The sequence below is a fragment of the Apostichopus japonicus genome, chromosome 9 (genome assembly GCF_037975245.1).
Source record: "Apostichopus japonicus isolate 1M-3 chromosome 9, ASM3797524v1, whole genome shotgun sequence".
In the NCBI taxonomy this organism is placed as follows: Eukaryota; Metazoa; Echinodermata; class Holothuroidea; order Aspidochirotida; family Stichopodidae; genus Apostichopus; species Apostichopus japonicus.
In genome coordinates, this window is record NC_092569.1 from 33,307,278 (window position 1) to 33,322,202 (window position 14,925).

At 33.0% G+C, this 14,925-nt stretch overlaps 1 protein-coding gene across 1 annotated transcript in view; it reads left to right on the top strand.

Annotated features, from left to right (window-relative positions):
• The first annotated feature begins 9,258 nt into the window (after window positions 1–9,258).
• Window positions 9,259–14,925, top strand: part of LOC139972963 (uncharacterized) — a 161,551-nt gene continuing 155,884 nt past the window's right edge. Inside the window, exons 1-6 of the mRNA XM_071979280.1 lie at window positions 9,259–9,286; window positions 10,263–10,435; window positions 10,819–11,083; window positions 11,440–11,648; window positions 12,585–12,771; window positions 13,737–13,934. Of these exons, the coding sequence (XP_071835381.1) occupies window positions 9,259–9,286; window positions 10,263–10,435; window positions 10,819–11,083; window positions 11,440–11,648; window positions 12,585–12,771; window positions 13,737–13,934 (1,060 nt within the window). The remainder of the gene's footprint in view (window positions 9,287–10,262; window positions 10,436–10,818; window positions 11,084–11,439; window positions 11,649–12,584; window positions 12,772–13,736; window positions 13,935–14,925) is intronic.

A 14,925-nucleotide genomic window follows, 5' to 3' on the forward strand; every position in this document is an offset into this window, starting at 1 on the left:
ACACTTTTGATTTATGAAAATGAGATCCTTTGTCGGCCTTTTTAAACGTGATATCAAAGTTTCTTTCACTGTAGGGAAAGAGAGGCGTGCAGGGGTTGCGACGCTACGCGTAGTTTGAATATATGGCAAAACTACGAGGCAAACGATATTGGCAATGAAACAAAACATGATAATATGTCAACTATCTTGTCATAGAAATGAGACAACGAATAAATAAATAAATGAAACAAGCTGTAAGTTTTATTCACCGCAGTTCTGTTATTCATGGAAACATTCAGCTTTTTAATTTATATCTATAACTCATAATAGTTAAATTGAGAAAATGAAATAAATGCATTAACTAAAAAAAAAACATAACAAATAAAATGAAACAAAAATAAAGGCAACTGTAAGATAACAGCAAATAAACAAAGGTTGAAAAAGTATAAAGTTTATAACAATGGCTCCAATACTCACATATTTCACTGACAGCACCCACTCTCTCTATCCTATTAGACCAGTGAAACTATAACTAGGATTTGTTTTCTGAAATATCATATCATTTATTGATGTCAGAAACTACAACGAAAAGAACATGCGATAGGAAAAACCGTCTGTTATTTATCGTCGACTTACGTTGAACAAATATAACAATTGAGAAATAAGATAAATATACTCGTTGCATCATCCTTGTCAATGCCGTAGCATCATCGTTGCTTCGTGTTGACATAATTGTTCTTATTCAAAATGGTTTGAGGTGATTCATTTACATGTATAGTGTTCTGGTACTAATTCAACTTGAAAAAAAAGTTGGGCATATTCGGACAATTAACATTTACACGGATCTTATTTTCATCTCATTGAATGAGATGATATAGCTTTGTTCTCACTTCAGAAGCTTTATGGGTATAGTTTGGAACATTACCAGAGCCGCTTCCAATACCCCTTATCCCTCACTCATTAGCGCATGAGAGAAAGTTATAACAATGTATACGGAGTTCCGACAATGTAATCTAATTGAATACATGATTGAATTAATATTGACGGATATTGAAAAAATATAGGTGAAAAATATGTTTGACTAAACGCTTATCAAAACACAAATAAATATTTCATAGACTATATGATGTTAAGGTTCTCTCCCGATCCGTATATCATCCGGATAGATTGGGCCCTTGTAATTGTATGTTCTGTTAGCACTTTAACAAAACCATTTCCAATATCCCTTATTTCTCACGTCAATCTCAATCACCATTGTACAACTTCACAAGTTATATACAAATTTAACGTATACGACACTTGAAAATCAAAGTTCTTTATTCACTTATATTTGATGGACAATACACAAATACATTAATATTCATTTTTATATCCTAGTATCGGTGAAAGTCGTAATATTTCTGGTGACAGTAACATTTGAAAATCAGCCCTGTAGTAAGACTGCAACTGGTCACTTCTGCACCTTTCAAGGTTATTAGTGTAGAACATTAGCCTGTGTGTTACGTAATCAATTCGCCAAGCCTAGCAATGGGAAAGAGCATGGAAAAGTCACCTATTCAGCTCACATTTCCCCCGATCTACTGCGAGAGCCTATTAAAATGCCCGAGGCAGGTTCACTGTTATAGCAGTGGCATTAAAGGGTGCATGTTCTGCAGTATGGAAAGCCGCATTTTTACCAAATTGCTGCCAGTATTCACTATGATATTTTTGGTGTTAAAAGGTTGGACATAACACAATCATAAGCAGGTGGAAATATTCTAAACAATTTTCGAATGGTAATTATTTGTATTGACCGAAGGAGGTTTCAGCAACAATAATGGTTAGGATGGATAGGCTATTCTGTAAAACAAAACAAAAAACACAGAGCCGAAATGGGAGAAAATAGTGGAGAACACGAGAGAACGTTAATACTACCGACAATTAAGTATTATTAAATAAAAAAACTGTGTTAATATTGCTGAATTTTTCTTAAATATTGCAAGAAATATGTTTGAATAAACGCTTATCAATCATTAGTATGGAGTAATTGCTCCCCTCCGATTTGTGTACCCTCCGGAAGCAAATACAGAGGGCTCTTCCAATTAAATTAAAACATACTCATGTAGCCAAACTGTAAGGTGGATTATGTAGACCTTTATTTTTTTTTCAATTTTATCTGATGATTATTTTCACAGTAAGTATAATCGTTGAATGGTAGAACTAGTCCATATCACATATTTTTTATTTATTCTTTTTCAAGATATTCGCCTTTAAAAATTTTGATAAATCTCTAAAACTCTCCTCTCAAGCAACATTGATGACGACATCGGCTCCTCGGGGCAGGCCTAAAAATCAATGTTAATTTTTGTTTGATTTAAAAATGAAATAACTGAACCTAGTGATTTCCCTTGTACTTCATATAAAGAACAGACAACTTCATGACATTCAACACCATTTAACCTTGGCAGGTTTGTAACACATTGTAAACATTAAATCTTATGATTTCCCCATGCTAGCCAATATAGTCCAGTCACTTTAATTGATGGACCCCAGCTATTCAAAGGTCAATTCTTAAACATTAAACAAAGATATACATCCTGGACTGATAATAGTGTTTGTTAACAGTCTACAACATACCAAAATCAATTTTCCGCCTAAATTCATCACTTAATGAACCCTTTACATCACTAAAAGTGATAATTATCATTTAAATGGTGAGTTGTACTACTTTAAATAATATGACGTTTAGTCTTTGAACCCTTTATACAGGTAAATAGGTTTTTCTTTCTATAAATTGTAAAACATTTCCTAGTTTCATTGGTGTATCGAAGTCTGAGATTAACATAAGTTTGTAATAAAGTGTAAGTAAATTGAAACACAATTCGGTCCACTATACACTCTTTCTTAATGTATGTATTCGTTGTATTTCAATAATATACAATATTTAGGATATATTAGTGATGTCATAAATAAATTACAGTTTGTTGCAGAGGGACGTCAATAATTCCAGGTTTCCACTAGTTTGGAGCTTTGTATATGCGAATCTGTGATAAGTGCAGAAACCTTGAGAATGGATAGAAGTCAGCCCCAATATCCGTCGTTTTCGGGCTCCATACTTGTCTATCCATGTAGTGGGGGCGGAGGGGAGGGGGGGGTTAGGAGCTTATACTGATCCCTCGTATGTTTATCTAACTGATGTGTGCCAGCAGACTCAGCAGTTACAAGTAGAATAAAGTTAATGACATTTTTAAGTTGTCGACAACTTCCCTGATACCTTGCTGTAACATCAATCTATTTGGAACATTTATACCTAATCATATATATCAATACTAGCCAAAACGTCATCAATTGCAAAGAAAAAAAAACAGGATGATTTATTGAAAAAATATCAGCCCAAAACAGATTTGCACATCAATTGACCCATATAATACATTTAGTAACACTTTATTTTGAGTTGTTTGTATCATTTACTATACACCCATCATTAGATAACACTCAGTGTAACTACGACATACGTCAAACATTTTGTCTGACACAGTAAGTTTAATATGATCTCTTTCGTATTGGCAACCTTTAAAGTGCATGCATTATTTCATAGTTTCTGATATTTTTGTAGGCTTATATAACACTTTACTTTCATCCTGTCACCACATGCCGAATACAATCCTGTAATCACACGTAGGTCACATACCACTTCTAGGTTATATGGGGAATGGATATTGAGGCAAATATATTAACAAAGAAGTATGAACTCCGATTTCTCAGAACAGATAATAATCTAGTAATTATTACTAAGGTCGAACACAATATCCTTTGTTTCATTGTAGTGAAGAATCCGGCGACGATTCCTCCATAATTCAGTATTTACGTCCGTGTGATGCCATCATATCGAGCACGTGAAAGTGCTACGTGCCTAAATCACGTGATATCATACGGTTTGTGTATTGTATTTGGAAATCGTAATAAAACAAAAGTGTTCGTCAAATTGCGTATGAAATGGATAATTTCTGCTTAAGATCAATTATAGTGAATTACATCGTTTTAACGGTTTACGGCAAGTATAATATAGTATCAAATAATATACTCTTATGTGGAAATCAATCATATAACTTTTTTTTTTAAACAAAATTAACGTTATGTTTTTAACTTCTCAGGAATTTAAACAGAACCACATCGTAAAGAAGAATTGCTCTATTTTCTTTATAGTCAGTGCATACATTGCTTTTTCCCGTGATTCGTGCAATATCAGAGAAATGCTGTTTGATATGACTATGGCACGAGCCTGAGCGGGTTTTGGTGCTAGAGTATTTTAATAAGTTGTGAGCGCCCATTGCATACACGATGTCCCATAAGGGTAGAACAGTTTAAACGACAAACAAACACAATTCGTAGTGCTGATCGTTCAACTTCAATATTCGACTTGTTGATTGTTTAACTCGTAAACATATATAGCAATCAAAAGACAAATGCAAATTTAGTAATTTGTAATGGTACAAAATACAGATGACTTGACATGATGGTATGAAATGTAAACAGCCAATCCTGCCAGATGCTTGTGCTTGTTTTGAGATTTCTTCATTATTTTAGTTAACATTTCCAAATAATTGAGCTTCTAATTAAAATGTAGCGCATATTTATCATGTAATAATAATGACAATTGCATCATTTAGCATGACTTTAATGGACATCCGTACGTATGTAGGTCTTTACTGGTCTAACGATTTCACCTTCATTACTTATTTGACTGTCACAGAAGGTCAACAAGTCTCTCATCGTTTGTGAATATCTCTTTATCATTTTGGATCGATGGCAGAACTTCGAAGAAAATATAATTTCGTCTTTGCTGTATTGCTGCTTTTGAACTTAAATGGTTTTCGGGTAAGTCTCTAAAATATTAATTAAATCAAATTAATTTCTTTCAAGTAAACTTGGATTAGAACATGTTTTATTTTTATAATTCTTGGAATATCTTTTCATTTATTGACAATTGGGAAATCAGCATTACATTCACTTCACTTAAAACAAAAAAAAAACTTATAATTGTTTTCTAAATATAACAATAAAACAACTGTCTACCTGCGCTGACTTGTTACCACGAGTCTCCGTAAAATAAAGGGTGACAATAGTGGGCTGTTGACTCTCTTCAAATGTAAGTTTTTGAAACTTAGACTTTTTCGTACAGATTTTGTGCGTTATTTTAGCATTATTGTGTACACAGATGAGCTCACTTCTTTCCTTTTTATTGCATTTATTTACTTGTCTTGTTTATTTTATATTTTTTCAAAATCCCCCAATAATAATAGCCCATGCATTCTGGCGTATTTGTTTGATATAGTTTTGAATTACATCATTGAATTTATGAGAATGAAACAATCACGCAAACAGAAAATCTTCAACAGGCATCTTATTTAACAGAACATTTCCTTTTTATAAGCTTTTTGCAGACTAAGGCTAAAATATTTGTGATCAACACGAATGTTTGTATGATGACTTTGAAACAGCTGGAAGAATAAAAACTACATATACATGTTAATACGTAAATTAAATATGTATCTAAACTTTTCACACAATCTGTTTCAAATAATTCAAGTTTGCGTCTATCTTCAGCACAATGACGGACGGTTCTTGTAACGATAGCAAAGGAGTTCCGAAACCCTTCGTTTGTTGAACTATTCATAACATATTTAATGAAAAATTACGTTATGATTAACTCGTGACTTAATATTTCTCAGCAAAGAAAATATCGCATAAAGTTGAAACATACGATATTTCTTACATTATGCTGATATGATCGATATGTTTGAAGTGATCTTAGAAAGAAGCATTATACATATACAGACGCTTAATTTGTAAATGTAAAGTATTGATCAGTTTTGCATATATATATACAGCGTCAGATTTACGAAGTATAGCTCAACGCTATTTGCAAGACAAGCTAATAACACCTCATTATACTTTATACGTAAAAATATTTAACAATAAAAAAATATAAAATATATTAGAATAAAGAATAAGAAGTTTCAAATTCGCTTCAGCCAAGTGTTAATATTTAGATATTGCAAATATATACCTGATGACATCTTACGTGAAACATACAACTAACACAATCGAGCAAAATACTCATGTAAATAGGAATATCTAATGATCTGTTTACCATGCACACGCACAGTAGAAAATATACTGTATTTAAATAGTGTAAACAATCATTTGCCAAACATACCAAAGTACTTTAATATTGATACTGGTATTTCGGCAACCAACATATGAAAGCCAAATAACGCCGTTTTGTACAAGCACAACACTGCAAATCGTCTCCAATAGTTGTATGTTTAATCATTCTAGTTATGTTGTTTTCTAGTTTGAGGCTATCATTCATCATAACCAGAACATTTTAATTTCAATATTCCTCATTAAAAAAGTATTTAACCCTAAAAATTAAACTTTCTCTTTACGAATCTACGGGATAACACTGTCTTGTTTGCCCTCTGGCTGTCAAAGGATCGTTTCTATCAGTTGAAATGTATTCCATTTGGACGTGAGCGTTTATCTTAGGGGTGATTTTTAACGCGTAATGTCAATATATTAATCATCAAATAAATACAAATTTGCTAAATATTCAAATAGCCAAAGTATTTTGACGAGATTTTCCAAAACAATTTGCTTTTAAAAAGAACAATAAAGTACGACAATTATAACTTAAATGGTATGTAAAACATCAGGAAATAAAGAATAAAGTATAATCAAGAAGTCTATGTTGCAAAGTTGTTAGTTTTGAAAATGTGCCTGTAGCATCAGAAAGAGCGTCTACGAAGTTCACGATGATGAAAAGGATTTACGCTAAGAAAACAAAACAACATTTGTAAAGCTGTTAATAAACCATGCTTTGTAAACGAGAATCGCAAAACAGACATTACTCAATCATCCTAGACAAACAATACATACATGTATATGTCCTCTCGCTGTGTGTTTCCGTTGTAAGTTTCTGATTAAGTTTAAGGTAAACTTTAAAATTGTTGTGATTTATGAATTAAAGCTTTCTGCAACATAAGCTTGTAGCCAGAATTTCCTTAATTGTTCCTTATCTGTTGGATTAAAGTAGCGAAAATATTACCATACAACACGTGATTACGTTATTTGGAATGCCTATTATTCAAAATCGTGTTTTTTGTGCTAATCCAGATGATGTTCGGTTATCAAGAATTTTAAAATGTCTATACTTTTACAAACACTTTATAAATTGTTTTACTCATCTTTTAAATTTGCTTTGCCTGTTGAACAGTTACTTATAATATTAAATCTTTAATTAACAAGTTGACATTTATTGCGTAAATGCACTAAGACTTATCATAAGTTTTCCATAAAAACTTTGATAAAAAATACTATTTTGAAGAATAATTCTTTCATGGTATATAATTAACTTCTTTCTACTAAAGTACTTACTATAATTTACGAATTATCGGGATAATCTCAGCACCTGTAACCGTGTGAGCATTCATAGAGCTGTCCTGCACATATATTTATATATATATATATATATATATATATATATATATATATGCACAAATAAATAGAGGCAATACTAATATGACATATTCAATAGGATAAATGAAATGTCTTCCTCAATTAAACGACCCGAGCATTTTATTAAATATTTCTGAATTGTTTCCACCTTCAAGAAAAGTAAGTTAAGTTTGGTATTGTGCCTCATACATGATTTACGATGCTTCAAAAGAATTACGCCACCCAAAGGTCAAACTAATTATTCATATAACTTTTTAATGATGTGTTTCGTGACAGTTATTCAGTGTTCATGGGGCTATTCTGGGGCGTTCAAAAAAATTAAATGTATACATTAAACGTAAAGTTGCCACAAGTTTCCGTTTTTTGGTGAAATGCACGAAGGGTATTAGAACTGTTTTCGTTATAAATTCCCTAAGTTGTCATTTTCTATACATTCGTTTATTTTGGTTGAGTGTAAAACATCATTTTTAGCATTTCTGGTGCAAAATTTGCAATCATTTGATCAGATGTGCTGGAAAGATTTTCATCCTTAACTTAATTAAAGTAGTTTAGTTGAGATTAGTTAAACAAAGTTTAAAATACATTAGTACAAATATGATCAGAAGGTAAATAAAGTCTCCATCAAGTATTAAGTCTTGCCCAGATATTTGCTCTGTAATAATGTAAATTATGCAATTAACCAAGCTTTTCTAGGTAACAGCTAACTCTGCATAACGTAGGCACGTTGAGAGTCGTCTTTAATCCATTCATTCTGAGTACGATATTTCGAGAAACATCGACAGATTTTGTTTGATGAAGGAATACGTTTTTTGTCAAACGTAGTCGTTAGAGTTAACTAAGACATTTCGTACGCACATAGTATACAAGTGTACCTGTCAGAAGAACGAATGCTGACAATTAGCAACATTTGTTGTTGGGCGTAAGAAATAAACATGATGTTAAGGACAAAAGATATCGATGTGTTGTTGCTTATTGCTTTACAATTTTTACGTATTTTTGTTGCTTCGACATATTTGTCAGCTTATACCTTTTTTGCAAGCTTTTGAGCGTGAATTTCCCCGTCGCTCTCGTGTATTAGTATTTCATTTGCATAATAAATCAAATATTCCCCAATAGATATGCGCACTTATGTTACATTAAAAGATACCACTAGTAGGTCAAATTTCGATTACATCGTTTCAGCATAGTGTATACCTTTTCCTTGTTGGCAATATGTTACGAAGGCAAATAAGGCACATGCACATTGACGACTTACACACATTGCAAAACGTCAAAAATCTTCAAATTACCGTTTTGACGAGATGGTCTTAGTGTGCGAAAGAGTCAAAATTGCTTCCAACATGACAGAACATCACAAATCTGATAAATACCGTGTTTGCACCTAAATATTAACTTACAAGCGTGTCAAACAACGTTAGCAGTCACCAGCTATCCTTTATATTGATAAGAGCCTAATCATATCAGTTACTTGATTATTTATAATTCACAACACACCTGCCACGAACGAAATTCTTTACTACGAAAGATATTATGCAAGAATATGTATTGTCGGATATATGGTTTAATGGTCGTAAGTTCTCAAGTTGTTTTTCAGCGATGGATAAACGCTGATGTTTGTATTGATTGAGATAAACTGCGTACTTCAATAATATCCTGTAAGTTTTCTTTTAACTTTCTCAGATAATTAAATCATTCAGATATCGATTAACATGATTAAATAGATTGATCTTACTTTTCATCTACTTCTCTTAAATTCGATTTGGTTCAGAAAGTGAGTTAATGGTGACATTTTATTGTTTATGGATAGGTAAGGAAAGAAATAGAAGTATGAGAAGAACTTAAAAGCAGCGATACGACATAAACTCTTATTTTCAATCGATAAAGGTTATTCAATAAAACTTTTTTTCTCAGCTTAGGTATGAGCAGTAAAATCAATGTGGAAACTGTTACAAATTGTTATTTTATTTTAATTATCTATAAAATATATCAATTATGTTCGGTAGATATAAACTTAATATAACGAGAACTGTTAAAGTGAGGGAGTAATGTACTGGTGTATGTCCTGTATTTTGTAATGCTTTGACCTTCGTACAACCTGTTTAACTTGAAAATGTTTGTATAGAATGTATTTATTTTATTTAATCGTGTATTCGCTTTTATTTTCTCTTACCTCAGATATCGTTAACCACAAGATTAAACAATTCAAGTACGTTGTCATTGTATTAGTCTTAATGCTAAACTCCCGATAAGGGTTAATGTATACTACCGGTAACTAACCATTAAAACAAATTGAGTATCTAAGTAACTCCTCGGAACAGTTTTATTTAGAAAGGAACTATCCAGATGTACTTCCCATGTGGAATACTTACCTCATTTCAATTCGACGAAATTGACTCATGTGGAATTATTCATTACTAGCTTCATTTTATGAAATATCATTGTAAAATCTCGTGCATTTATAAATAAAACTTGTAGTTAATAATACTTGATGGATTTAGTGAACTCACAGAAAAATGTTAAAATGTTGTCAAAAAAAGTGTATTTCAAATACAAAACAAATCCTGCAATTAGCCTCAACGAGTTTTAGGTCAAAAGTTATTTAACACATTTTCTTATGGTTTATAGAAGTTACCACGTCATTTGTACTACGTAGTTTAAACAAAGCTATTGCAACGTAACCATATATCATATTTCTGTCGAAATAATTCCTTATATATGAAGTTCAGTCTGCAACATTTTTACGTTTTGTTATGATCTTATTCTTAACATTATTGTGGTTCTAGACTTGCAGTATTTTCTATTCCAAACTCCGGAGTATCCAAGGGATTGTCATGAAGTACTTAACCAATGCTCCTCTACCAACGCCAAATCTGGTGTGTACCTGATTAAACCTGACCAGTACCCGCAACCATTTCAGACATATTGTGATTACAACACTACATCTGGAGGTTGGACAGTAAGTGATAGATTTGAAGACGTGTACACAAACAATTACATATGTTACTCTCCAAGACGTTGTAGGAAACATTGGAATTTTCAGTCCATTTGGGGTTTACAATGTGTCGGATGATATACCATTTACGACGTTGAGATATTGTAAGCCTAATATCGGTAACAAAGCTTCTAAGTGTTGTAATTAAATTGAGTCAAATTAATTAATTCGTTTCTCTGTGCATACCTAGGCTAGTTTAGCTATGCATAAATATAGGATATAACATCATGAATGTGTTCTATCCTTTCCGTATTTCCTGATGTGAGCAGCAAAGTTTGGCTATACGTTAAGATCACAAGGGAGTGACATTTATCCGTTAAATGTCTACCTATCTTTTGATTATTTAGGTGATACAACGACGTGTTGATGGATCCATCGGTTTTAATCGAACCTGGGAGGAATACAAACACGGTATTGGTTTCTTAGGCAGTGAATTTCTGATTGGTAATGAAAGGTTAGCTCACTTGATAAACCAAAAGAGGTACCAGCTGCGCATCGAGTTTGAGAATTATGCAGACCAGTCATATTACTTGACATACGACGATCTTCGCATTGCCGATGAATGGGGGAATTATTCTATAACAAGTCTTGGTGTTGCCAAAGGAACAACAGGTTAGATTGTTTTAACATTTTATAAATATCTTTGTACTCAAAACGAAAATTGAAGAATGCTTAAAGAAAAGTTTCAACAAAGAAACGGATAGCATCCACAACTTAATATATTGATTAACATAGTATAATACTCGGAGCAAAAAATGTAATATTAGTTTATGTTGACAACAATATGTATAAGTTGAAAGAGCTTCACATATATAAAACCTTAATTTCACTTGATCCTTTGTTAAAAATCAGCAAATGCTCCGAGAGTCCAGATCATCACGATGGTAAGAACGATTCGCTAACAACGTACTGTCATAAAAGTGAGTAAACACTTCTAGCTAGGATTGCTGTGGTTTAATTTCCCCAAGATTTAAAAATCACCTGGTGTTCAACCAACAAGAATAATTATGATAAAACATGTGAAAGAACTTGTGAAAATCCAACTGATTGTGTCATGCCGGATCCAGCGGATCCAGAGAGATGCCTTTGTCCAGAAAACCACATGGTTCTTGGAGACAGCTGCATACCTCAAGAGCAATGTGGCTGTTACGTCCAAGGAAAATGCGTCGTATTAGCAGTAAGTTTATTTTGATGCAGTTCATAAGTCTTAATAAATATTATAAAAAGTACACTATAACACAAAGTCTAGTATATCAATGGAATGACATTATTTTTTCCTCGCTGTGTTATTAATTTTAATGATTATTGATGATAGTGATTTTTATTTCCATTTCGGATATACATATTCTTGCACAAGTCTTCTAATTTGAGACCTAGCGAAAATAAAAGGCGTCCAACGCAATTACACCCATAAGGATGAACTTTACTTAATATATAGAAAACGCTTATAACCGTTTAGTAGAAGCAATTTCAGTTTGTCCCAAAAGAGCGTTACATATGTAACAAATTAAAAGTTGTTTTACTTTGTATGGAATATGCCGTTTAACATTTATCATTTTCAGGAAGGTGAATCATACATTAATTCCGACTGTTCCTTACGGATAACTTGCAACAGTAACGTACTTACAAGTGAGAGTTACAGTTGTAGCGCAGACGCAACCTGCGAGGAGCGGAATGATGTCCGTAGATGTTACTGTAACGAATGGTTTGAAGGCGATGGTCTTACATGTACCCGTAGTGGACCGAGAGATTGTTCCGATCTTTACACAGCAGATAGAAGAAATAGCGGAAAATATACTATATATCCCGCTGAGAGCTCCGGTTTTGAAGTTTGTTGTGAAATGTATAGTGCGGGGTGGACGGTGAGTTTTAAGTATTGAAAAATAAATACTTTGCCATGTTAACATTGTATTGTCTCACATGACAGGACTACCTTCACTCATGTTTGGATTAAATAATTCAGTTATTTAATTAACTTGATCCATCTTCCTACTAGTTAAATCCAATTGAGTTATTGACCTACACAAGTTAATATCTCTAAATCATCGTAACACAATGAGGTATAATATATCACTCACATTTCAATCGATAAACTCGTTGATTCATTTTCTAGATTTTGCAACGACGTACAAGTAGATCCGTCAACTTTGATCGAAACTGGAATGAGTACAAAATCGGCTTTGGCATTCCCACAGGAGACCACTGGATTGGCAACGATAACATATACAAATTGACAAACCAAGAAACCTACCAACTTCTAACAGAAAAGACAAACACGGAAGGATCAACATACCACAGCCGTTATTCATCATTATTTCAGTATCAGTAACGAGGGAGACAAATACCAACGATGGTTTGTATTGATCATGATATACCATATCAACCAAGCTACTATATGGTTAAACAATTCTGGGAACCTTAGAACTGCTGCAGAATGTCAATTTATTTTTTGACTGAAATTTATAATTAAAGAGTAAAATCATTTGGTATTCATAAATATGACTTTAACGTTTCAAAAAAATTAATAAAAATAAATTACATTTGGCAATGCAATATTCGGTTAAATAATTGATTAAGAGGCCAGTGATAATACAATTTGTTTAATTTTTTTTTTAAAGACCAGTCGACACGAGTTGTATGTGTTACCTTCCCGAAGTTTATTACCTGGTTTATATCTTACTATAATGAATGCATAATCAGATAATAGGTAAATTGTTAATTCGTCTATATCAAATAGAAGTAAAAACGTCAGATGTACGATGAGACGTTTACGAGAGAAGATGATGACAAACTATGAGAATATTTGAAAACCTAGTATGTTGAAAAGTTAAGATTACTTTTCAATTGGCTGAGAGAGTTCTTCAAAGAATAAGCTGTTTACATATCTACTCATCGTACCTTGACATCGCTTTACTATTTAATTATTCGTCGCAAAAGAGAAAGAATACTATAAATTATGCTATTTACATCAAGAAATATATTTAGCACGATGTTATGATCTATGGTCCCCAGAATAATGGTCAGAATTGGAAAGTCTCCAGCCATAGCTTCAAATTCGTAAACTGCGAAAGCTCAAAGACTGCTATATGAAACCAAACAAATCTAAAATAACCAAACAAAAAATTAACACAACAACAAATGCACTGACAACCGCTAATTACAGCAAACTAACACATGTTAGTTTAAAAACGTCTAGTATGAGAGTAAGAAAACTTTACCCCCAAAAAAGAATAACTTCATTAAATACTCGCTAATTTCCTTACAGGTAACAATGCTATGGGAGCAAATTCAGGGTATCGATTTAGTACGCACGATGAAGACAATGATGGATCGAGCACCTTCGACTGCGCAGAAAAACACCGAGGTGGCTGGTGGTATCCAGATGATAGTAGTACGGGCTCTACCAGCAACTGCTACTCATTCAGCAACCTCGTAGCTACAGGCGACTACGAGTACTCTGACTGTACCTGTTATTATTTTATTTATTGTTGGAATTTTGATGGTCGTCACATTACAAATGCTATAATTGTGATGGCTGCAATTATTATAGATGCTGCGCAAACAAAAACCGGGTCTATGAGACATTTTCTATTCATGCGGCTACTCCAATCTCAACGGTGATAACTCGTTCGACGATTACCGCGTTATCTTTTGGAACAATCTTCACGGTTCTGATTGCGGTGTAACTTCGTCTTCGAAGTTTTTTGTTGTTGTAACAACAACAGAAATGAAAATCCGTCCAGTTTAATGATCAAAGTGGTGAATTTGAAGTCTCCAGGGTAACAAGGACAGGAAACGGTTGGCGATATAATTGAAATAAGGAAGTACATAGCAAAGCTAGCGGATGTTTGGGTATTTGGAAGATGGAAGTGAATGAAAGAAACACCAATGAGCCGATGAACATTCTATAGTCATTTCATCACGTACATTATCATTAACGTCGATCTGTTAGCATCAAAGGTGACCATCTGTAGACTTCCAATGCAATAATATGTTATGCTGTAAACTACCAAACGACGGTGTGGGAAAGCTAGCATATGAAACTCGATTGCGTTTCATACTTTTCGACAGTTTGCGATCAAAGAACTGAATTTCGATATTTATTAATCAACATGTTATCAGTAACGATGACACCGAGAATATTATGAAATGATGCAAATATACAAATAAGGACCTTACATCAGTATGCCAACCAGTAATATTCCTTTCCAAAAGTTGCGATTATATTTAATAAAAGCAAGTGGCAATGTTATGACATAACCTAACTAGCAACAACATCTTATACGTTTCGATGTACTTTCTGGGTTGTTAATGTAGTTTGTTTGCGAGATCATTTCTACTACTCGAGACTAAAGCGCACTGGTATATTCAGAAAGAACACAACCAACCGAAACCACCCTTATATGTTCTCTCATTATTCCCGAATCAATATCATCAAATTGATACAAATATAT